This window comes from Hemisphaericaspora subhashii (assembly GCF_019202705.1).
Source record: "Hemisphaericaspora subhashii strain CBS 10753 chromosome Unknown scaffold69, whole genome shotgun sequence".
Taxonomy (NCBI): domain Eukaryota; kingdom Fungi; phylum Ascomycota; class Pichiomycetes; order Serinales; family Debaryomycetaceae; genus Hemisphaericaspora; species Hemisphaericaspora subhashii.
Window position 1 is genome coordinate 439 of NW_026057226.1, and position 25,604 is coordinate 26,042.

At 34.8% G+C, this 25,604-nt stretch overlaps 6 protein-coding genes across 6 annotated transcripts in view; 4 read left to right on the forward strand and 2 right to left on the reverse strand. All coding sequences in view use genetic code 12, as the record gives it.

Moving 5' to 3' along the window:
- Positions 1-2,091: 2,091 nt before the first annotated feature.
- J8A68_001629 (uncharacterized protein) lies at positions 2,092-3,753 on the forward strand (the record flags this gene model as incomplete). The annotated part of the gene is made up of 1 exon (XM_049405302.1): positions 2,092-3,753. The coding sequence occupies one exon, from the start codon at positions 2,092-2,094 to the stop codon at positions 3,751-3,753; it is 1,662 nt and encodes a 553-aa protein (XP_049265044.1).
- Positions 3,754-3,943: 190 nt separating this feature from the next.
- Positions 3,944-12,037, reverse strand: GCN1 (Gcn1p; the record flags this gene model as incomplete). The annotated part of the gene is made up of 1 exon (XM_049405303.1): positions 3,944-12,037. One exon carries the CDS (start codon positions 12,035-12,037, stop codon positions 3,944-3,946), a length of 8,094 nt encoding a protein of 2,697 aa, XP_049265045.1.
- A 1,706-nt stretch (positions 12,038-13,743) lies between these two features.
- On the reverse strand, positions 13,744-14,799 carry ZSF1 (Zsf1p; the record flags this gene model as incomplete). Its single annotated transcript, XM_049405304.1, has 1 exon — positions 13,744-14,799. One exon carries the CDS (start codon positions 14,797-14,799, stop codon positions 13,744-13,746), a length of 1,056 nt encoding a protein of 351 aa, XP_049265046.1.
- Positions 14,800-18,152: 3,353 nt separating this feature from the next.
- SGS1 (ATP-dependent DNA helicase) lies at positions 18,153-22,736 on the forward strand (the record flags this gene model as incomplete). The annotated part of the gene is made up of 1 exon (XM_049405305.1): positions 18,153-22,736. The coding sequence occupies one exon, from the start codon at positions 18,153-18,155 to the stop codon at positions 22,734-22,736; it is 4,584 nt and encodes a 1,527-aa protein (XP_049265047.1).
- Positions 22,737-22,932: 196 nt separating this feature from the next.
- Positions 22,933-23,454, forward strand: UBC15 (Ubc15p; the record flags this gene model as incomplete). The annotated part of the gene is made up of 1 exon (XM_049405306.1): positions 22,933-23,454. The coding sequence occupies one exon, from the start codon at positions 22,933-22,935 to the stop codon at positions 23,452-23,454; it is 522 nt and encodes a 173-aa protein (XP_049265048.1).
- Positions 23,455-24,580: 1,126 nt separating this feature from the next.
- J8A68_001634 (uncharacterized protein) overlaps positions 24,581-25,604 on the forward strand; it is a gene marked incomplete at both ends in the record, with an annotated part of 1,517 nt that continues 493 nt past the window's right edge. Inside the window, one exon of the mRNA XM_049405307.1 lies at positions 24,581-25,583. Within this exon, the coding sequence (XP_049265049.1) occupies positions 24,581-25,583 (1,003 nt within the window). The remainder of the gene's footprint in view (positions 25,584-25,604) is intronic.

The window sequence follows — 25,604 nt, forward strand, 5'->3', positions numbered from 1 at the left end:
GGAGCTTAACTTCCATCAAAACAGGAAATGACAAATATCCGGAGATGTGAAATGCTGCCTTTCGGCTCATCTCTCGGGTAGTGAGTTTCTAGAAAATATTAAATCCCAAGAATTTTGATGACCCAAATATTTTTGGTTGCGAAAAATTCAAAAAAAAAATATTTTCTTAGCTTTGGCGGTTGTTATTTTTGATGTTCATTATTTTTGCGAATAGTTGTGATTTCCTGGACAAATATATTTGAAGAAGTAAATTTGAACTTCAAGATTAGCGAAGGCGAAAATCCAGTCATTGAGATTCTCTCTCTTTCAGCTGTCTTGTTGGCTTTGGAGTAGTATTCTATGCGTATCGTTGCGCGACAGACAGATGTCATTGCGGTGAGGACCGATTTTCACCTTTATAGCATAGTGTTTAAAATGGAATAATGATAGATTTATGGCAGACCTCTGGAGATATTACTGAATGCGGCAGAGTAACTGTTCTAGAATACTCTATCCTCCGAACTACAAACGGTTTCGATCTGACCACAGTTTAGAATACGTGCGTATCTAACTATGACCGGTACAGATATTAATGATCTGATATTCTTATATAATGAGAGTCGCTAGGAATAAGATCTAATCGGCGAGGAAGAACAGGACGAAGATGCTGCTGTTTATCTGCTCGTGCCAAATATAAAAAGAAAGTCATCCGACAGTTTTTGACGCAAACTACCTCTCCAGTCTTTGTTTATACCCTTCACTCTGCATCGACTTCCTAATACTGTTTGTTTCTGTTGGTTCAAAAAACTAAATACTGGCAAAGAAAGTTGGCATTTCGTGACATTACGCGTGAATTTCACTTTCAAAAATCGTTTGGCGACTTGTCAATTATTAGCAATTTCCAACTTCTACAAATCATTTTCACTGTATGGTGACGAATAATCTTTCCAAAATCATGTTCGGTTCAACCATTATTTCAAAGTTACTCCCATTCTTTCTGCTCCAAGTTATAATCTCAAATGGACCAAATGGAGTACGTAGTATCATTCCGGATAATTTATATTTTTTAATTTGGTTGCAATTGTTTACTTTCACCTTCCTTTGGTATATTTGTGCCAGACACGCCAAAAAATACTATCATCTTTCAAGCCCTGAAGAAAATTTAATTTTTTTTTTCTTTGAGAACTTTTAGGTGGGGAAATTCACCCCCACTTTTCGTTGAGCATAGGAGGAAAAAAAGTCGTACAGAAATTTCATTTACAATCAAATTGAATGAAAACGAAAATATCACAAAGATGGCAAAATTAATGTAGAAAGACAGGTCCTTCCATTTGTACAAGCGATGTATAAATTAAACAAAGCCAATATGTCTAATAACGGTTTTAATGGGTATTGTATGTGTACATGTCACATTTCAAAAAAGATAGAGACACGAAAACAATGCCATAAATTTTTTTTAATTTGAATCAATAAATTATTTTAGAGGCAAACTCAAGTGTATACGACATTTTCTTCTATTCAAATTTAATCTCATCGTAGGAGTAGTAGGAGAGAGAGTATGTGTGGTTTGGTTAGTTTTTTTTTCCTCTCAAAAAGTTTGTTTGGTTGTGTGTATTTCTCCATAAAAACTTTTTTGAACAATCTAAATAAATAAAAAAAAATTTTTTTTTTGACCCACATCGAAACGAAATCCACATTTTTTTTTTACTGTTTCTTTTCTTTTTCCGACTGACTCTTCCCTTTTTTTCAACTCCCCCAAGCACACCGTTTAATTCACACATTGCAAGACACCCCCAACCCCCCTTGTTGTTTCTTTTGCAGTTTGTTAAGGATTGTTAACAATTAGAAGAAGAAGAAGAAGAAGAGAGTTGTTTACTTGAACCAACTGAACTTTCTGACATTGTTTAAGGAAACGGTAGAAAGAAATAGACAAGACAACCCAAGACCTGGCCACCATCCTTTTTTCCCATTTTAAGTTTGAACCCGCATTTTTTTTTTATTTAATTTTGATCAATAACAACGGAAGACTGAAACTCAGACATTTTTTTTTCTTCTTTGGTTTTCTTCTTTTCTCCATACGACTCCCCCACCAATAATAGTTGATTAGACCAAATGTCTATTAAAGCTGAAGAGAAAAATACTCATACAACATCAATGATAGGAACTACTACGGCTACTTCAGCATCACCAAGTGCAACTAGTTCAGCAACATCGACAATTTCATCTTCTGATTCCAGTGGCAGTTCTGCTGCTGCTACTGCTGCTGCTGCTGCCGCCGCAGCTGCCAAAGCCAAAAAGGATCCAACATCAAGACCGTATAAGTGTCCCCTTTGTGACAAGGCATTCCATCGATTGGAACATCAAACTAGACATATAAGAACCCATACTGGTGAGAAACCGCATGCATGTACATTCCCAGGATGTTTTAAACGTTTTAGTAGGTCTGATGAATTGACAAGACATTTGAGGATACATACAAACCCCAATTCCCGGAGAAATAAAAACTTGAATAAACATAATATCAACTACACAAACAATCCTAATAATATATCAGAAAATGATGATCCTGTTATTACTTCTGCAGGGACGACGCCACCTCCATCGACAGCTGCAGCTACTACTGCCACTACTGCTACAAAGCGCAAACTGGCAAAGAGAACAATCAAACTTGAATCAAAAAAGATTGAGGTTCAACAAGATAATGATAAGGTTAAACAGGAAATAGTGTCCACATCTGATGTTGATATGACGTCCCCAATATCGACAGCATCGCCAGTACTAACAACTGCGAGTATTGATGCTGCTACTGCAGCAGCTCAAACTATACTGTCATTAAGTAGGCCCGGGGGATTAACTAAGATGCCAAGTACAATGAGTATTGATATTTTAGCTAGTGCTGCTTCAGAAGAATTGAGGATGATGCAGAAAGATGGTAAACCAACTGAGTCAAATTCAGTAAATCCATCACGTTCATTACCTTCATTAACTGAATATTTTGGTCAACAACCAAATAACAAAAAATCACATTATAACTTTAGTAATGAAAAGGCAACATTCCAAATTGCCAATTCTTCCTATGAAATTAAACAACAAACAAATAGTCTACAATATTTGTCAAGTATGGCGGCTCATCATTTGAATAATAAATCTCAAAGTTATACGACATTGGCAGCATCTCCTCATAAACAGCATTGGAATACGCTATCATCACTCCAAAGAATGACACCAATCCATCACCCTGAACCATCACATGGCAAAGCACACATATTGGAAGATTCGGATTTAGATTATGTGAAGCAAAAATTAAAGAAATCAAGACCAAATAGTCCGAATACAAAACCATTCACATTACCAAATTCACCAGTGCTCGGACTTTCATCAAACACAACTCCCCTGATTTCAGCAAATAATAGTAGCACAAATTTGGCTTCATTAATGATGACCCCAGCATTCCGCACAGTTAGTTTGGATCATCAACATTTTAATCCAAACCGGTCTTCTACCCCACCAATCACCAGTTCTAATTTACAAACTCCGAAATTATCACCTTCCAATGAAAACTTCCCCCTTAACACACAAAAACAATCACAATCACAATTACCGAACAATCTACCACCGTTGAGAAGTTTGAAATTAGATCTACCTTCAAATTTATCAATGCCTGATTTGACTCGTGCAGCAACTATGCCGACGTTTTTCAGTAAACACAATCAAAATCATATAATGGGAAATGAATCCGACGTTACTAGAAACTCGGATGATATGGAGCAATGAGAGAGAAATCTATATGTACGTATGTAATATTATTTAAATTAAATTTTCTATAAATAATTAATATTTTGGGTTAGAGAAATAATGGGTCATATAAAACTAAGAGAATAAATTCATTTACAATTATAATTCTAAAAAACACTTGTATTTTATATTGTACAATTTTATAAACTAACTAAAGACTAATCGTTATCTAATTGGAGCCACTCACTTCAGTTCCACCAACTGCCCATACTTCAGTCTCATCTTCAAATCTATCACTAAACATTGTTTCGGCATCACCACCCGCTTCAATTCTTTCACGTTCAACTCCTGCCAATCTAATTGCAACTCTCTTTGTATAATCACCAATCGATCTTGGAACAATGCTTTGACCAGTTATTGCAACAATTGACTCTTTTCCTTCGAACCATTCTTGGAATAATTTCATATCCTTATCTTCCACTAATTGGAACACGGCAAGATATGCCTTTTCAGCTGCCAATTTAATAGGAATAATTGCATCACGAATTGAGCTAAAAATGCTTGGAACAATAATGTCAAGATTGTTCTTGACGACTTGATCGAATTTCAATCTTGCAACTGTTCTCAATACCACTAATGATAATCTTCTTGTATCTGGAGAACCTGACTTTGGTTGGATAGTAATAAGACAAAGTTGTTTAATTAACTTGTCAAGATCTTCTTCATCGATTTCAAAGTTGTTGGATGTTGATGTTGATTCAGAAAATGGCGATTTGTTTTCTCCAATTAATAAGAGTAATTTACCAATAGCCACGGTTGCATTATCACTAATATAATCAATTGTTGATTCGGAACATGAAATAATAAAATCAGTGATTTCAGCTATCAATCCTGTGTTGAAAATATGACCTGGGGAATATTTCAAGAATGAATTAATTGATAATATACAAAACTTATCATTTGAGTTATTTTCCTTTTCCAAAATCTTGGACTTTAAGATATTTCTAGCTTCATCATTTGAAAGAACTCCTGCTAATGAACCTAACAATCTAGCGTATGAAACTGCTGCTTTATCATCAACAACTGTAATTTCATCTTCCACTAATGACATGATAGATGTTTTGGATGCCTCACTCAAATTTTGACCAGCTTTATTAACAACTTCTAACATACCTTTCAACATCGATGCCTTGACACCTTGATCATTGGAATTCTTAGCACCACTTACTAACTCCGTAACTAATGAATCTACTCTTGGTTGGAATTTAATCAATGTTCCCAATGCGACAACTGCCCTAGCTCTCAACTTCTCATTACTTGCATCTGATAAAGATCTAACAAAAGTTCTTTGTAATTGTGGAATAAATGGTCTCAAGAATTGTGGAATCTTCAATAACAAACTATTCAAAGCAACCAAAATTGCTGCCTTAATATCACTTGATACTTTTTCACCAATAACACGAATTAATGGACCTGTCATAGTAGTTGCAAATGGTTTCAAGTTAATAGCTGGGGTCTTACCAATAATATCAGCAATTGCTAAAGCAGATGATTCCTTTTGATCAGAAGTACCATACATTAAACCATGTAAAAAGATTGGCAAGATACAGTTTGGACCTCTTGGTAATTTGAATGCAGCTAAATCTTCACCTCTAACACCAGTAAGATCTAAAGCTTGACGAGCAGGTTTAACCAACTTCTCAAGAGATTCTTTAGGTTGTCTTTTGACTAATGCAGAAAGAGCTTCAAATGCACCTTCAACAACTTCTGCAGATGGATCACCTAATGAAAGAATAAATTGACTAACCATATCTTCTAAGTACATAGAATAATCCAATGTGGTATTTGTAAAGAAATTTCCTAATCTTTGGAAGATGACCGCTCTCTTTTGTGAATCTTCATGTTTAACCAAGGACATTATTTGTTGCATCAATGGATGGACACCTTCATCACTGTCAATTGCAAGTAAAATCTTGTTAAATGCGTCGGCAATTTGTTGTTGAACTCCTTCAGTGTCGGATTTAGATTCAATGACTGCGTTAACTAAAGTATTGATAATTAAAGATAATCTCTTATATAAGGCAGAACCAGCAACAGATGCTAATGAAGAAAGTGCACCTGCTTTGAATGCGTCGATTGGTGGGGCTAATAATGTTGGAATCAAAATTGGGAAAATCACATCGGCTTTTGTGGCCATGATATCCTTAAGAGCCAATAATGCATTATGAGAATCGTCACCTTCCAATCTGTTAAGAAGGTCAGGTAAGATTTGATCGATAACAACTTTACCAAGTTCACTTTGTAAGGCTTCAAATGCTTGGGCAGCAGATTCTCTAACTTCTGAATCATTATCAATAAGTGCTTTCTTAATAATGTCAATAAATGTATCTTGGAATTTGGACAAACCTTCACTTTGAGTGGATCTGATTAATTCAGTTAAAGCAATACAAATACCTTGTTTAGCATCGTCATCACTTGTATCAAAGGATTCTTCCAAAGTAGGTAATAATTGAGCTAATGCATTTGCACCAACACGACGAACCATTTCTCCCAAAGTTTGAGCAGCAATTGTTCTTTGAACTTCATCACTTGATGCCAATCTACGAACAATAATAGTTGTCAATGCAGGTATAATTTCCTTAACAGTTCTAGGAGTGTTTGCAACCAATGCTTTCCAAATATCCACTGCTGCACTTCTAACAATACCAGCCACATCAGAACGACAAACAAATAATGATGCCAAAATACGGTCACGACGTTCTTGACCCAAAACTTCAACAAGAGTCTTATTGACTTCACCTGATGTTTCAACTTGATCTTCAGTAAGTTCATTCTTTCCTGAGATACCTGTAATTTGGAATAATAAGTCACCAGTAAGTTCAACTGATGAAAGACGGATCCTATAGTTACTATCAGCCAATCCAAGTTCTAATTCTGGTAATAATAAATCAACAGCCTTCTTAGCATAATTCTTCACAATCAATCTACCTGCTCTAAGTGCAGTATCTCTAATATCTTCATCGTGGTCAGCTAAACCGTTAAGAATTGGTGGAATAATCTTATTCAAGTACGGAGCAAATTGAGCACCGAAACAAACTGGTAAGAACAACAAAAGTGGCATGAAACCCGCACGAATATGGTTACGTGTGGAACTGGCTGATGATAAAATAGTTGGCAATAATTCTTCTAATTTATTGATACCAAGACCACAAATAACTTCTGATAATGCTTGAGCAGAACCCAATCTATCACCAGCTTTAGTCTCATCTTGTAATGTTTGTAAGAGACTTGGAATCAATGTTGGGAACTGTTCTTCTCCTAACTTTTCAACCAATGAACCTAATGCTCTTGCAGCAGTTGATCTTGTTGCTGGAACTGGATCAACCATTGCAACTTCTAAATCGCCAACTAATTCACTCAAATATGGTCTCAAATCTTTTCCATCGACTAAAATTGCCATATTACCAACAATTTGACAAGCCTTCTTTTTGGTTGCTGCTGATCTATCCTTCATACCTCTATGAATAACATGAATAATAAGAGCCAATGATGGACCATCAATATAATGAACGAATTGTGTCTTGATCAATTTATCTAATGCTGCATCAGTATATTTGGTTGGATCCCCGATAGCATTGATTAAATCAGGAACAATAGCTTGAATTTCTGGATTACGGATAACTTCACCAAATCTCTTTAAGGATTGTTCTGCAGCTTTTCTAACTTCTTTATGAGTATCATTAAGGACACCAACAATTTCTGGAACAATAGTAGATAATGAAGCTGACAATTGAGTTGGATCCAAATATGCCATAGCTCCTAATAATTCAACTGAACCTTTCTTTGATCTCCAAGCAATTTCATCTAAATTGGAAACAGCCAACGGAATTAATTTCTTAACTCCGAAAGAAGTTGTATTCTTCATTATTTCCTTTGCTGCGTCATCTGTAGCTTGTCTAACTTCTGGGACTGAATCACCAAGGGATTTCAAAATGATTGGCAATATCTCAATGACATAAGGTTCAAAGAATTTACCTAAACTTTGTGAAAGACATTCAAATGCAAATGATACACCTTCTCTTCTTGCAGGGTTCTTTTTGTCTTCAGATGCTTCTTCCAAATTTCTAATGATATCGAACGAAGACAATGACTTAATACCACTACCTTTAACTAAACCTGCAATACCATAAGCAGCCCCTCTTCTTGAAGCCAAACTTTTACCTGTGAATAATTTCTCAAAAAGCAAATCAAAAAATTCTTGGAGTCTAGATTCAAATCCTGGAACTAATGGAGCAATACATTCAGACACTGCAAATTGAACATTTTCAGATGGTGTATCTAAGGTCTTGATTAATCTATCCACAATGAGTTTCAATCTTTCATCTGAATTATCCAAATGACGAGCCAACGAACCATACAAAATAATAACTGATTCTTTGATTGTATCCTGAACTTTTGATCGTTGGTCCTTTGCAGCTAAATTGTCTTCAAATATAGGGATCAAAACTTCAACATTTTCCGCACCATGAATCTTTATAACTTCAACACCGGCTTCTTGTAATTCTTGACGTACCAAATCTTCTTTATCTCCCAATGCTTGCTCATTTACTAAAAACTTAAATAATGTTTCAATGTTTGATTTTGAAAATAATGGGGCCAACAATTTCAATGCTAAAGCAATAGTTGATCTTTCTTCCCAACGGTCTCTTTGATCAACAGTAGCTTTAATAATTAAACCAAATTTGTCAAGCTTAGGTGGTGGTGGGTTCTTCTTTTCGTGATATAATTCAATTAAATCGGTCAAAGAGGAGTCAAGTATAGTCTCATTCTCTTGTTTTAATTGGCTAATAGCGTCAGCATACGCGTTGGCAATAGACATTCTCAAACCAGAATCAACGTTTCCAAATAAATCAAGCAATCTCTTAGGAGCATCTGGAACAATCTGTAAATTATTATCTTCCCAAATAGTCTTGGCTAATTCTTGACAATTTGCATCATTATCATGAGTTGCAACATATAATTCATTAGAATATTCAATTTCGCCATGTAAATCAAATTCTGAATCAATGCCTTCTAAAATGGTTGACCTAACAAAAACTTCTGGTGTGATGATGTTTGTCAAAAGTAACTGTAAATCAGATTCGGAAATGTTAACAGAAATGGATTGACATAAAGATAAGAAACATTCTTTTGACAATTTTGCTTTAGATGGCAACTTCATCAAAGAAATTAAAACCTCTAAAATAGCAGATCTTGGAATACCTGTATCTTCAAATGAATCAGCATGTGCAGATATGATTTCGATGGCCAACAATAATTGTTCTTCTTCCGGATCTTCTTCCACGAATTCAGATGTGACCGCAGCCTTTGATGAGTTCTTAATTGCGACTAACTTACCATTGTACAAAACCTTTGTTAATAATGGTAAGATGTATGATAATGATAATGAATCCAATTGCTTTTGGTCAGCTAAGATCTTGATTCTATATAAAATTCTTCCCGTTAAAGATAATAATGGTTCCTCTGTTAAGTTATCTGGTAATCCTTTGACATTATATGTTCTAAGAGTGGCAACACCCACAAATGGTTTCAATAATCCTAATCTTGAAGAAATTAAATCTGCCAATTTCAAAAATGTTCTAATAGGTGCATCTCCGAATAATTGAAATACAAATTCAAGATTGCAAAATCCCAACAACTTTGTAACACTGACTGGGAACCAATTATATGCACCATTATCTACTAATGAAGCTTCGCTAGCTAATTGACCAATAAATTTTATTGTAAAGTTTGCCTTATCCACAATGACTCTGATTTCCTTTCTGATTTTAGTTTCCTTGGCAATTTGTTCATTCACTAATATCATCTCCTCTTTAGTTAATTTCCTGGCTGCTGTCTTCTTTGCTGCTAATTCTTTCTTAATACTTTCCTCCCATTTCCTGATTTCATAATCCTTGGAGTTCTTATCAACAACTTGTTGTTTCTTACTGGATTGATCAAGAATATCAATAGTCATTTCTCCTTCTTTTCCATGGAAAATTCTAACTGAATCTTCATCAATCTCAGCAAATTGTTCAATCTCCAAATTATTGATTATCAACGTAGAAAGCAAGCTAGAAACTAAAGTTGGTTGAATAAATGCAATATTTCCAATAGACTTAAGTGCTGCTTGGTAGATATGGCTGATTGCTGACTTGTTCTCACTTGCAATAGTAAAACATTCATTCACGATTGCTTCATGTTCAGCTTCGATTAATTTTCCTAAATCAATACTTCCGGTACTTCTTTGAGCCAACCCGATCCAACCATTGTTTACACCAACTTCAGGATGATTAGCAACAATGATCAATTTTCTAACATTTGCTTCAACTTTGTCATGATTATCCAACTGAGTCAATACTGAGAAAAGAGTACCAAAATTCTTAAAAAAATAGTTGAATATTTCCTCCTTATGGTTGCTGCTGACTTTCAATACTTCATAACTTGCATCAATTATTAACCCACTTAATTCGTCCAATGATTCTAATGCTTGTTTGCATAATTCAAGAGCAGATAATCTAATATCATAAGCAACATGTTGTGAAGTTAAAAGATATACCCAAGCTAATGCATAATCTGACTGGACAGATTGCTCAGTTTGTTTGATAAATCTTCCAGACTCGTAAAGAGCTTTCAAATACCATTGCAATTCAGCAGTTTCATTCAATTTAGTATAAATCTTAGGATTCGTTAATAAAGATGAAGACAATGAATTCACGAAAATCTTGTTGGTGTCAACGTCCTTGGCTAATTTTGAGATTGCTATGGTTACAAATGCACCAACTATAGTTTTATTCGCCAATGACGGGAGTGGAGATTGTTGAGCTGGTTCTAAAGTCTTTAATAATACTGGGTATAACTCTTTTAATAAACCATCTGCAAATTGATCATTCTTGAAGATTTGTTCACCAAATTCAATAAACCAAATACGACGAAGTTGTGGTTTAGCATGACAAAGTCCAGCACTTAATTCTTTTATAAATTGATCCTTTACTTCCTCAAATGCATTTAATCCATGATGGATAAACGATTTCACAAGGGCTGCGAGTGAAATTTCATTCTGATCCTTCAGAACAAAAGGTAATAATGCTTTGACTATGCTAGAAGAAGCTTCCTTTGGTAAAACCACTAATGATTTCGCCAATAATGATTTAGAATCAGCATTCGAGGTTGCTTTATATGCCTTGATTATTTCATTCACAATTGTTTCCAATACAGGTAATGAAGTACAGCCAATAAAATCATTAGATAATATTGATTCAAAAGTTTCAAGAGCACCATTCCTCACTTGTTCCTTAGGAGATTTAAGACCAGAAATAATTGATGACAATAATTTTGATTTGACAAATGATTCTGAGATATCAATTTTTGGAAATATCTTGAATAAGATTGGTAAAATGACACCAAATGAATTTTCAGAAGATCTTAAAATTGCCTTTTCAATGTTAGGTAATAAAACTTTAGTGAAATTTTCCAAACTCACTAATCCTTCTATACAAGTTCCAAATAAAGTCAAAGATGCACGAGATGGTGGTACTTTACTTAATAAAACTTGATTGACATAAAAGTCAAGAATGCTGTCACCGTTGGAAGTAACATACGTGTCAAGTAAAGAAGGCTTGGAAGGTATCAATTCATTAATTGCCAAGTTTAATGCTGCTAAAATAGATAAGACCTCACTTGAAGTAATAGCTTTAGATTTTGTGACATTACAAATTAATTGGATATAAGCTTCCTTGTCTTTCGTATGAACCAAGGCTTGGACAATTGATGCCTTTGTTGTATTAATAGCTGAGTCATGAATTCTCCTTCGATGTTGTTCCTTCTTTAAACCTTCATATTCAATACATTTATTTAAAATAATGGCATGGGTATCAATCAACAAATCACCTCCTTTGACCAACTCAGGATCTTGTGCTAAATAAACGTGGAATTTATTAATCCATTGTAATAATGTCAAATAATCAGTTATTGCCAAAGTTGTACCACTGACTTCTTTATGAATAAATTTAACAAAACCAAATAAATACTTTTCATTTAATTGCATCAACTTCATTAACGTAGTTAACAATTCATGTCTTGAATTATTGTCTTGATAATAGTTGTATGTCTTTAATAATAATAATGAAATCTTGTTCAATTCCAATTCTGGGATGTGCTGCAAAACTGATTGAATTGAACGTAAAGTCTCAATTCTTCTTGAAGTTAACGAGGTTTGAATCCCTTTCTCATAGATTGGTTCTACTTCTTCCCAGCTAGTAGCTACTACACTTCCACTAGTCATTTTTTTGTAGAATATCCTTACTATTTGTTTATACTTTGTTAGACTTACTCAATAGAGAGATCGCTGCCCTTTTGATGAATCATAGAGAAATGCTGTCTAGTAGTGAAAATTTTTTTCTCCTGACAGAAAGAAAAAACACATTACCCGGACTTCGATTTTTCACTGTATAAAACGACTGAATCAAATCAGAAAAAAATTTTCATGGCCATTTTTTTGGTTTCTTTCTTTCCTTATCAACTATAACAGTCGATGAGGATAGGTTATGTTCCGTTGCAGTGATAATTGGATTGTAGGGACTACTTGTAGTTCTTTCTTTTCGATTGACTCACACGTTTTAGCTGTGGGCGCTGTGGACAACATCACGAACCGTTCATCACCACACACAACTAAGTGATGTCTATAGTTTTCAATCTGAGGCTGTAATAATAGATTGATCATTTGTAGCTTTTTCTAAGCTGCTTCTCTCTTCTAGGTTAATAGTTTGTCTAACTTTTTATGATGACTGCCATGGTTGATGAGTGATTGTATTACAGTCAGAAACTGTAGTGGTATATCGTTTGCCTGAACTTTCCCCAGTAGATACGATCAATGAGTTATAGGGCTTGATGCGTTGGGTATGCCGCAGTTCATCTTTGTGTAGGACAGGAACTGAAGGGGTTTCTGGATTAGAGAAACGAGCATGTTAGAGACGAGCGTACCTATGTAAGTGACTTTTAGGATCCTTTTGCAGACCTATGGCCCCGGGTCTAGAGTTCGCTATGAAGTTTTGCATGCTCGTATTTGTCGTTTCGTTTGTATCATTTCTTTTGTTAGTTCTGGAAGCTAGCTTCTCACTTCAGTCTTCCTCCTTCGCTAGATGAGCAACACTAGTCCAATTATTGTACTAGTTCATCTCGAAGAAAGTCATTACGGTTTCTCTTTGACACATGACCTTCATGCGCCAAGTGCTATGCGCGAACGTACTTTTATAGTTTATGCAGGTGAATATGCTCGCTTGCATTCGCCATTCAAAAACGGTTCAACATGGAATATTGTGCGGCATTTGAAATGGCTCTGACTGTTGATTCGTTGACAAGCTTTTTAGTCATTCTTTGTGCATATCCCGGAGGAATATCTATAAATAAATATCACCTTATTTTCTCCATGCCTACCTAATTCTTAGTGAATCTTACATGTGAGCTCCGCGGCATGAGCCTTCCCGGGGAAATAGCGCGGAATTAACCTCCGTATGGACTTACTGTTCATAAACCCATTCATTCTACAATAATAAACTTTTAAAACAGAATAAATAATATATTAAAAGGGTGGTGGGGAGGAGGAACTATACATGCAAGTTATATATACTATACATTTTGGTATTCCCAATACCTATATACCTTCTTCTTCACAAATAAATAAAAGCGTAATCATCAAAAACCTCATAAAAACATTCTTCGCAATAGTAATAATAATAATCATAAAAATAATAAGTTAAACGTTGAAAAGCACACACAATACTAATAATAATAATAACAAACAACCGGTTTGAGGATTACAAAATAAAATAACCAAGTGTCCTTTTTCCATTACCTCTCTCTCTCTCATTCTCTCTCCCATGTGTTTTTTTGAAATAAGCCAAAAATTAAAAAATAGCAAATACCAATAACAATAATAATAATAACAAAATTAATAAATAGTACTTAATAAAAGTCTCTCGATCTCTAAAATTAATCACCATGTTTGAAACAACATCTATTTCCATAACGACAACTACCATATTTAGTCCAATTTGCACAAGGTTTAGATCTCCACTTAGGTGGTCTATCAACCTTCTTTAATTCATTTTCACCATGAGCGAATTGACATTTATTTCCATACGGACATACTCCCATCTTCATAAATGAGGCACATAACTCGGTCTTGTATAATTGGGTGTTGATATTTGCTGTGTTAGCTTGAATCTTTTGGTTGACAAATTCCTGTTGTTGTTGTTTATGGAAATGTGGCTGTGGCTGCTGTTGTTGAGGACTTGGCGCGATTGGAGGGGAATTTATTCCAGTAGGAATAAATTGATGTTGATGAAGGTGGTGTTGTTGTTGTAATTGATGTTGATGTTCAAAGTTGAATAACTCGTCATTATCATTTGGAATCGTAAATTGAACAGCCGGGTGTTGTGGCTTTTGTTGTTGCTGTTGTTGACCGGCAAAGCTGAAAGATGCCTCGTCATCATATAATCTAGGCACTACCAACGTGTCATACATGTTAAAAGTATCCATTGATAATGATGGAGATGTGGAGGTCAATGGAGCACTAAAGCCTTGTGATAAGCTATTAGATTGCTTTTGATAATGTTGGCTGAGGGGGTTCATTACCGGCGGAGATATGGAGACATTGGATGAAGTCCAATTTGGTTTTTGAGTTGTGTAGACGGGGTTTGGATTGAATAAATTTGGTTGTGATTGTTGTTGCGGCTGTTGACCAAACAATGATTGGGCTGGCTGTAATGGTTGTGGTTGTTTAGTATATACAGTGTTTGACAAGACTGAGTCATTAGTAGATGTTTGCCATAAGTCAGCCAATAAATCTCCCTGCAAATCAACAAGATCTGAACTTGAAGATGAAGTTGAGGAAGCAGTCAAACTTGATGACATTGACGACTGCTTGTTCGCCTGTGTTGTATGAAGCTGCTGTTGCTGTTGCTTAGCTAACATGGCATCAAAAGTAGCTAATGATGGCGAATTATTGGATGATCCGACATTCGCATTATTTAATAAGGTTGACATTTTTTCCTGTGATATTAAATAAAAAAATGTAAAAAATAAACAAACGGCAAAAAAAAACTCTTAAATAAAATTCACTTGAACTCTTTTTAAAATGTAGTGGTTATTAGTTGTGAAGCTGGATTGGTATGTTCAGGTGAATACTGTTAGGTCTATTATATCTTTAACTTTTTTGAGGAAAGATTGGATACTTTTTATATTACTTTAAACTAAAACCAAAAAAAAAACAGATTGGAAAATTTAACGATGAGTTATAAAATCCTTTTTTTGATAAATCGAATTTTGTTTTTTTTTTTTGTTATGAAAAGGAATAAGTTTCAGATTTATATATTAAATAAATAAATTTAGAAAATTGAATTCTAATTATTTTTTAAAAAATTTGTTATATTAAGAAAGAAAGAAAGAAAGAAATTAAAAAATAATTCAAGAAAAAATAAAATAATTAAAAAAATAATTATGATGAGCAAAGAAAAATAGAAATTAATTTTTACAAAGGTTAGTGAAAAAAAAAACAAGAAAACTTAAAACGAAATGGTCAACATGGTTGCAATTGGGCGTGTCATTGGGCTAAGGTGTACGTCATGAAACGTAGTTTTAGTCTAATTATTTTGCTCATCGGTTATACTTATTGAGTGGTATTGGAACATAGTTACCAATAGATCCATGGAGTGACGAGTCTAACTTTTTTTTTTTTGATTTTTTTTTTTGCCTAAAACAATAGAAATGTAATTTCTTTTTTGGTTCAATAATATTTTGATGTAAGATTGGAGTTCCCCTCTTGGATTTCGCAATTCCCAGCCCTTCCTGGCAATGGAACCTTACCACACCTTCCCACGTACCACCCACGCTGAAAAAATAGTCTGAGGTTGCAGCGGGATCTCGCTAGTTATTCTGAGGTACAAAACGTTAATCTAAAAATATGAAAGGTTTATGCTAGTCAGAGTCAAGTAGTGTTATTTAATGTGAGATCAAGCTTTTTACTTGCTATAACCTTGTTTGTAAGTAAATGTCGGCGTCGTAAAAGTCGCACCAAACAATGATTTTTCACATTCTTAAAGAAGATTAATGTCCGAAAAAAACAAACGAAGGTTGAGTCAGCAGAAGAGGAGATTGACAGCGACACCACCTAGTCAATATGTAATAAAAAATAAAATTTTATTTTAGAAGGAGGAGGGGGGAAATTTTGCATTTTTTGTTTTACTTTTTTTTTTATTTAATTTTATTTTTGGTTTCAAAAGATATTTAGGGTAATCATTCCATAAAACAGAAATCAGAATACGAAAATGAGGCATTGCTGGAATAATAATTTTGCATATCAAATATTACGGAGAAGTGGGAATTAATAATAACTTCTCCACGAAATAGATTACAAATACAATTGCATCATTTATCTAGACCAAGAAATAGGCGTTTTCGTCGTTCATGTCGTAGCTGAATAGAAAAATTGTACGATTCCTAAAAAAAAAATCAAAACAATTGAAAACATAAGGTGATTTTTTTTTTTGGATGTTGCGGCCCGTGTTTATTCTCGCTTGATTTACAAATTTTAGGCATCTCAAGTTAAAACGGTAGGATGGTTCTATATATGGATTTCAGTAATCAAAATCAAAGAAATCCGAATTCCGAGTGATTAATGAACTTACAAGTCAAGTCTTAACACAACAGATCCCCTCTCAGTTAATTATGATTGTTTCTGTGTAACATATTTCTCACGCGGAGTCTCTCGCTGATAAGAAACTTGGTTGGGTCCGTAATACAATGAACGGTTTTTTTGATATTTTTACAATTGTCATTTGATTAGAAATTAATTTTTGATTCATATGGCATCAATTTTAATTTTTTTTTTTTTTCCAATTTAATTTTATATTATGGAAAAATAAGAATTGTCCGACTCCGGAACAACTATAAAATTATTTTTTTTCGTTCGCTTTTAAAAATTTTTTTTGGAAAAATTGCGACGTAAGTACAAATCCAATATCAAGGCGCAACAAAATTTCCCATAAACTTTCCTTGTGGAGAATTCTGACCGTTTACATGTCTCCACCCCACCCCTCCACCATACATTACCTTCGCCACTTCATCGTTCGCAAAAACTTCAAACAAAAGAAATATCACCCAATGTCACCACTGACATCATCACAGGCTGCAGCAACTAATGTAAAGAAACTAACAAATCAAAGTCGATTTCTATTATTAATTTTTTTTTTGGGGGGGAAATTTCATTTTCCGAGTGTGGAGAAATAAATTTAAACTTACACATCTAAGAAAAGGGAGAGACAAAGATAACTAATACAATGAGAACCCCCAAAAAAAAGCTGCTACCATTTTCAGCTTGAAATTTTCGAGTTAAACTTAAATTCCTTTAATGAAGAAAAGTTAAATTTTAATCTAAAACTTTGATCCAAAATCAGGGTACCAACTCAGAGCTCATATTGCTCTAAGTATCCTTTGAAGTGATGACAAAAAATGGCTCGAGTACGTGTTAATGTGACCTAAAATTAAACTTGAGGAAAATAATGTTAGCCCATCGAAAGGCTTTGAATATGTTTTCATGTTCATCTCGACGAAAGCTTTTGGGTCTGGGTTTCTTGGCGACTATGACGATTCAAGACCAACAGGTTTTGACATTTTCATGGTAGCCTTGGGATTAGTGGAAGGCAAAAAGATCCCAGAACGGCCATAAGAATTCTATCTATTGCCTTCTTATCAGGGATGTATTAATAGTTCAAGACTGGACAATACAATAATTTTAGTGCTTATTCAAACCCCGGGCAAAAAATGGTTTCTTCTATTGTTTTCAGTAGCAACTTTTGTACGGATGGTTTAGCGGAGAATACACCCATTAGCTAGCGCAGTAAACTTTTCATTTGAGCAGCTTCTAATGGAGAGAAGTATTGTTTTCTTCTTGAAGAATTTCTGCCGGGTTAAATGCTTGTCTTGGCCATAGTTCTACCTCACCAACACTCTAAAATTGGCAACAGCAAGTGAAAGTAGTTACATCGTATTTCCAATTCCATATTTGGACTAATGCAAGGTACCATATCCCTCCCCCTTAGAGAGTCTTACATTTACAAGCCATGGTTTTAGAGTGATTTTAATGAAATATTTTTTGATCCTATATGATTTTGCATAAAATGTCAAAAATGCATGAATTTGCAGTTTAGATCCCCCAGATAAACCAAAACCTGCAAAAAAATGATTAAAGCTTGGTCACATGATATATATCACGTGAGTGCTTTTTTTTTGGTCTCTTTTTTTTTTATTTACATTTTGTAGGGACGCGTAATAATGAAGAAGATTCAACTAAGAAATGGCAGCACATTCAGATTGGTTTTCTTTAAATCATCAAACTGAATATGATCAACTCAAATAATCTAGAAGTTCAGTTGACATGGGTGAATACAGAAAAACCACATATACCGTCTCCAGATACACTACGATTATTGCTAACAAAATATCCTAAAATCAACACATCCAATCCAATCACAACCATCACCAGAGATGCCAGACCTCCAACTGCTACGCGAAGCTTGACAGAGACATCGATACCCACCGCTACCCCTCTGCTGATAAATGTAAGATCTATGAGTATGGCTAATTCGACATCCGTTATTAGAACGTCAATACCAAGTGGTATAAATGAATCGCTACCATCATCCAGGTTTGCAACAGGAAATAATAATAACATATCGACAACGACTTCAAACATCCCCCATAGAAAGACGAATAATAATATAAACACCAACAATGGTATTGGATCAGCAATCTTAAGAAATGGTAGTATAACAACAGGAAATGATCTTCGGGGTGTATGCGCGGATACAGGAGATTTGGAACCTGATCCATTGAAAGGAATACGACAGTCTCAACAAGCGAAGCGTAAAATTCAATCACGGTTACCAGTTTCTACAGTCAAGCCTACTTCGGAAGGATCTGACCAAGATTTTATCAATAATAATGAAGATGTGCATTTTGTTGATTTAACCAGTCCTACTAGACCCAGTCGAATTATTTCTACAACTACCACTACAACAATACTGTCTGTAGCACGAGAGAATCCTAGTCCAACTGGACAGTCGACAATGAATGGCAGTTCAAATTCCGCAGTATTTCAATCAACCTCCAGGAAGACTATTTCTACAGCTGGTAAGAGACCAAGTCCTAATGATGAGTCTGAATCCTTAACAAGAAAGAAGCCTAAGGCGGATGATCAAACTGATCTTCTTTTACAATTAATTGCTTTTCAAGATCAGAAAATTGCGCTATTGGAACAAAGATTCAAAACTAGTGAGTCTACTCTGATTTCTTTAGATGCAAAACAATCATTCTATAAATATGAATTTGAACCAAAATTGAAATATATCGAAGAAAAGTTAAAAGATATAAAATCAAGATCCAACATCCAGGAATCAATCACATCTAACAATATTTCATTGGATTTTGTTACGAAATGCAAAAGTGAAGAAGAAGTGACATCCAAAAATGACAAAAATACACTCTCTGAAGAAACCGATCTAGGGAATGGATTCATACAATCATCTTCACCAATTTTGGAAGTATTTGACAGTTTGCCGACCAAGTCCATCCAGCCTCCAGTACCTCCTCCAGCTTCACTACATGTTCGTCCAATTATTCAATCTACGCCAGTTGTCAGTGAGACAACTGAGGACCTTACAGAATCTTCAGTTGCAGCTACATTAACAAGAGACGCGGATGTTTTTGCAGTTCCGTCAGTTCCAGCATTCACCCTTCCTCCTCGCAGAACCACCGCCATGGCTGCTGAACCTAGTCGATTAGCAGCGGCCAGAAATCTAGTTGAAAGCACGCAAATTTCTGATGTTGAGGATGATTTTGGAGATCAGACAATGGAAGGATTGTTAACACCTACTCAAGACCGAGATGAAATTGATGATATTGGTAGTTTTATAATTGATGAGGAATATGGTGATGATGGATCATTTTCTGATTCGGTTGAATCTGATACTCAGACTGACAAAGATGATGATGATGAACCTATTGAAGATGATGAGATTGTTGATACTGAGGATTTTGGGGTGGATGAATTAGAAGAGCTAAGGATGTCACCTGAAACTGCAGAAACGTTTGGAATTCACTATGGTACTGTACAAAGTCGACCATTTACAATCGATGATGATGATGCTGATGCTGAACGAGTTAAATTGCCAGGTGAAGTAGAAGACGATGAAGAAGAACCGAAAGAAATCATCAATTATTCAACGCAGTATAATCAAGAGCGTGAATTGGATGTTGTTGAAATTCTTGATGATGATGATGAGCTGGATTTTTCTGATGATGATGATTCGATGATATTAGCAATTCCCAATTCAATAAATAATATCTTGGCGGAAAACTCCAACAAAACGAACGTACCTCTAAGCATCCCCGATAGTGATTTTGATGACGATGATGATGAATTAATGAATATCATAAATGGAGGCCAACCAATCCCAACTCAAAATGGAACTCTCGTGAATAAGGAAAATATTCCCCCTGGTTCAGAACCCTTTATTCAAGATGTGTATCTGGTGCTTAATTCGGTATTTAAATTAAAATCATTCCGTTCGAATCAATTAGAAGCTATAGTGGCAACATTAATGAATAAGGATGTATTTGTGTTAATGCCTACAGGTGGTGGTAAATCGCTTTGTTATCAATTACCTTCATTAATCCAGAGTGGGAAAACAAAGGGTACCACCGTGGTTATTTCACCTTTGATTTCATTAATGCAAGATCAAGTTGGTCATTTATTGGATTTAGACATTAAAGCAGGTATGATAAGTTCCAAAGCTAGTGCTGATGATAATAAACATATTATGAATTTGTTTAGAGAAGGATTATTAAATATCGTTTACTTATCTCCCGAAAAAGCTAATAATTCAACCATGGTTCAACGAATTATAACCAGATTGTATGAAAATGGTCAATTAGCTCGAGTGGTTATTGATGAAGCTCATTGTTTAAGTTCTTGGGGTCACGATTTCCGTCCCGATTATCAAGGTATGGGATTTTTCAAGGAGAAATACCCCAAGGTTCCAGTTATGGCATTAACTGCTACTGCAAATGAAAAGGTCACGATGGATATTATGCATCATTTAAAAATGAAAGATCCGGTATTTTTGAAACAAAGTTTTAATAGAACTAATCTATATTATCAAATCAAGAAGAAAGAAGGACCTTATTTAGAATGGATCAGAAATTATATCACCAGTCGATATAATAATCAAACAGGAATCATTTATTGTCATTCAAAGCAAGCATGTGAACAAACCAGTTCTAGGTTGAATCTGTTTGGGTTGAAAACCTCATTTTATCATGCAGGTATGGAAGCTAATGATCGAAGTGAAGTTCAAAATCTTTGGCAAAAGGGGAAAATTCACGTCATTTGTGCTACGATTGTATTTGGTATGGGTATTGACAAACCGGATGTGAGATTTGTGATTCATTTGACATTACCAAGAAGTTTGGAGGGATATTATCAAGAAACTGGTCGTGCTGGGAGAGATGGACTCGAATCGGAATGTATTATGTTTTATGGCTATCGTGATGCTAGATCTATGCAAGGTTTGATCCAAAGGGATCAAGATATAACTGAAGAAGCGAAGGAGAATCATTTGGCTAAATTACGACAAGTGGTGCAATATTGTGAGAATATTACTGATTGTAGAAGAAAACAAGTTTTACAATACTTTAATGAATCATTCGATCCAAAAGATTGTCATAAGAAATGTGATAATTGTCAAAATTATACCAGCGTTAGCACAGTTGAAAAGGATTGTACTGATCATGCCAAGAACATTATCAATTTAGTTCGATCAATTCAAGAAGATAGAGTAACTGTCCTTCATTGTCAAGATGTTTTCAAGGGTTTAAATCATAATAAAATTTCCAAAATGGGTCATAATAATAATCCATATCATGGTAAAGGTAGAAGTTTGGAAAAAACCGATGTTGAACGGATATTTTTCAATTTATTAACTGAAGATTGTTTAGTTGAATATCAAATTATGAAAGCAGGTTTTGCCACCAATTATGTCAAAGTTGGAAAGAATGCTGATTCAGTATTACGAGGTCATAAACAAATTAAGATTCAATTTAGTACTGTCTCGTCGAGACCAAATTCTAAAGAAACGAATTCAAGAGCTTTGAATCGGGCCGTTCCTGCTCTGGGAGCTTCTAATGGTGGTGGTGATTTATCTAACTTTAGATATCGTGATTCATTTGTAAGTGCTAGACAATTGTCGATAATTGATTTACCAAATAATAATTTTGGTGGTGATATAGATAAGGATGAATTACCTCATATTGAACATTGTTATGACGAATTAAGTCATATTCGAATGAATGCTTCTACTGAAATTGATATTCCTGCTCATCAGGTAGTTTCTGATCGAACTCTTAAAGATATGCTGATTAAGTTACCTACTAATAAAAAGGATTTTGCAAAGTTATTAGAGATTAAGAAAGATCAATTGGAGTATTTTAGTTATTTTAAGAAGAGCTTAACTAACTTATCACGAGAAAGAAAGAAGAAGGATACTTCTACTGGAAGTCATTCAACTCAAAAGCTGACTTCATCATCAGCAACTTCAAGAACTATCGCGACTACTGCTTCATCCCGACTAGTCTCTACTGGTGTCGTTTCGAGACACTTCCACCCATCTCAAGAGGACCAAAGGATTATTGAAGAGTTAAAGAAAGTGGTGCTGCATGGTACACAAGAAAGCTCAACCAGAAATAAACGAAGTCAGGTGGGTGCAAAATCAAGTTATAATAATGGGCTGAGAAAATTTTCAAAGAAAACAAGAAGAAGAAGTAGTCAAACTGTAAGACGATCACAAGGAAGATCGACACAGGCAAGATCAAAAGTTACGAAACCGTCAACAACGGCTAGTAGAACGACTAAAGCATTACCTTTATAGAAAAAAAATTGTACATACTTTTATATCTAGAAAAAGTTATTAGATAGAATTTATTTATTTATTCCTTATTAATTAACAATCTTTTTCTTTTTTGGCAACCCCATTGTTTAGTCACTCAACCCTTCTCAACTTTTCAATACGAAGAAAGATCTTTCTGTTGTTAACAACCCATCAAACTGAGAGAGTTATATAAACTATGCCGCCACATCCATTCTATAGACGATTACTTAAGGAATACAAAGCATTAAATGCAACCACATTGCCCGGTATAACACTTATAAGTAATGATGAAAATTTAACTGATTTCATATTTCAAATTAAAATCAGTAATCATAATTTATATCCTGAAACTGATTTATATTATCTAAGTATTCAAATAACAGAAGATTATCCAGTAGATTGCCCCCAAGTCAAATTCATAATCTACGAACCACCAATTGATCTAACTCAAGATGATGATACTTCCTCAATTGAGATTATTGAAAAATCAACCATTCCGATCCATCCTCATATTTATAGCAATGGGCATATTTGTCTTAATTTATTAGGAGAGGATTGGACCCCGGCATGTTCGATTGAACTGATCTTGTTGAGCATTCAGAGCATGTTAAATACTAATGATAAATTGGAACGACCTCCTGATAATGAGTCATATATTAGACATGCACCTTTGAATCCCAAAAGAACTAGATTTGTATATCATGATGATAATGTGTAAGAAAGGGGTATTATGTTCAATTGCTGAGTGGTTGACCACCACTAGTGAAGGGGTAAAAAGAATTAGAGTAGCTATACATGGTTCGAAACTACATTCGATTTGAGAGGCAACTGCATAATTAGAAATGTCATGATTTAGCATTTATATCCAAAAATAGTACTACCAGTGAGATAGTTATGATTGCCTGGGGGGGTGTAATAAGGTGTATCCATCCGTGCTACTAGTTTGGCAAAGCATCTTTTCATAGCTGTGTAATTATCAAATAAATGCATTTACTTAAAAGTACCAAATCTCTGAACCGTATCCAATTGCGAAAGTCATGTGAAGAGTCTATCTGCCATTACCAAGTGAGCTCTAATACTAGCGTTGATAAATAATTACTAAGTGCAAGATTTGATCAGAATTGTCAGTCACTCTCTTAATCCCCCACCCACCAGAAAGATTCAGATTGAATATATGGAGATTAAATCAATGTAAGTTTAGCTGGTATCCAAATTCCAAGTTTACAACTTCATCAGAAAACGATGACGGGTGAGACCACCAATTCAATTAAACATAAGAAGTTGATGTGGGCTAGTGTAGACTGTTACTGTTGAAGTGAAATATTGATTGGAATTTGACTCAGTTAGGCGTTTTTTTTTTACATGTAATTGGTAAAACAAACTGACCAAGAGTTTTAAAAAATCAGAAAAAGCATATAGACGACGAAGGGATTGGCTTATACCTTCTAAGTTGGTATCTGACTCAGATATGTTAATGCATTGGTAAAATATACTGAATGCTGGGAAACACATCCTTATTGGAATTGGATCCGACCTAGATTAAAGGGTATCAAGATTATTGGTTTGTGATGTTTTAGAGACTACAACTGGTAACTATACAATCAAGATTCCAACCCCTTAATGGATTTTAGAAGTTGCGTAGAACAAATAAGTTACAGTTTGCGGTTCCAGATCTACGTTTCGTGTGTAAGTAAAATCTGATTGATAAAATATTCTTAGGCGGCAAAAAAAATTGAGTTGCAACTTTTGGAAGTATAAATTGCGAAATAACAACAGAAATCCAATTTTATTTGTACTCACTCCTTTCTTCTTCATTTATACACAAACAAGCAACTCAAACCAATATGTTTTCAAGAATCTCAAACAAAATTCCCAGATTTCACAAGTCACACAATTCAAGACCTAAATTATTGAACATTCAAGAGTTTTATTATCTCGAGAAACCAATAAGAAAACAATATGTTCGTGGTTTATTCCACAAACATCAAGCTGGTGCGAGGAGAATAAGCCAAGAGATCCACCAAAAACAAACCTCAGAACCACAAAGTTCGATTTATTCCGTAGAACCATCAACTTATTCCGAAGTTGATCCTACTGATTCCAACAACCATTCCCAACATCCTCAAACCGAGTCACATTCTGTTAGAAATGACATAATTGTTTCCGAAGAAAGAGACTATGATATCATCTCCAAGGAAATGAAAAAGAAAACAAGCCAAGATTCATCAAATGATCTCAAATCCCCAACTTTTTTTAACCCATATTTTAATACTTTTGTTACTATTCCTACTTCTCCTCTTGTTATTGACAATAGAAAATTGTTTTACATGGATACCAAGGACAAAGAAGAAGATCACATTAAATTATCAACTAGAGAAAAGATCTCGTCAGGTGAAGATTGTTTGACCAGGACTGAACGTATCTGGCAAGAAATAGACGACATATTGGAAGATGAAGGTCGATGTGACGAAATTCCTACCGATGGTAAATACAACAAATATAAATTGGATTCCACGATAACCAGGAGTCATTTGGAACCGTTCAAAATCAATAGAGGCAACGAAATCACAAATATGGCCAGGGTCTCGTCAAGAGTGGATTCATTAGACTGCGAAAATTTTGAAGTAGATTTAAGATCATCTACTGCTGCTACCATTACTGCTCCTACTCCTTCTGCTACAACTGCCACTACTCGTCGTACTGCTGCTACTGTTCCTACTTCTCCTGTTGTTATTGACAATAGAAAATTGTTTTACATGGATACCAAGGACAAAGAAGAAGATCACATTAAATTATCAACTAGAGAAAAGATCTCGTCGGGTGAAGATTGTTTGACCAGGACTGAACGTATCTGGCAAGAAATAGACG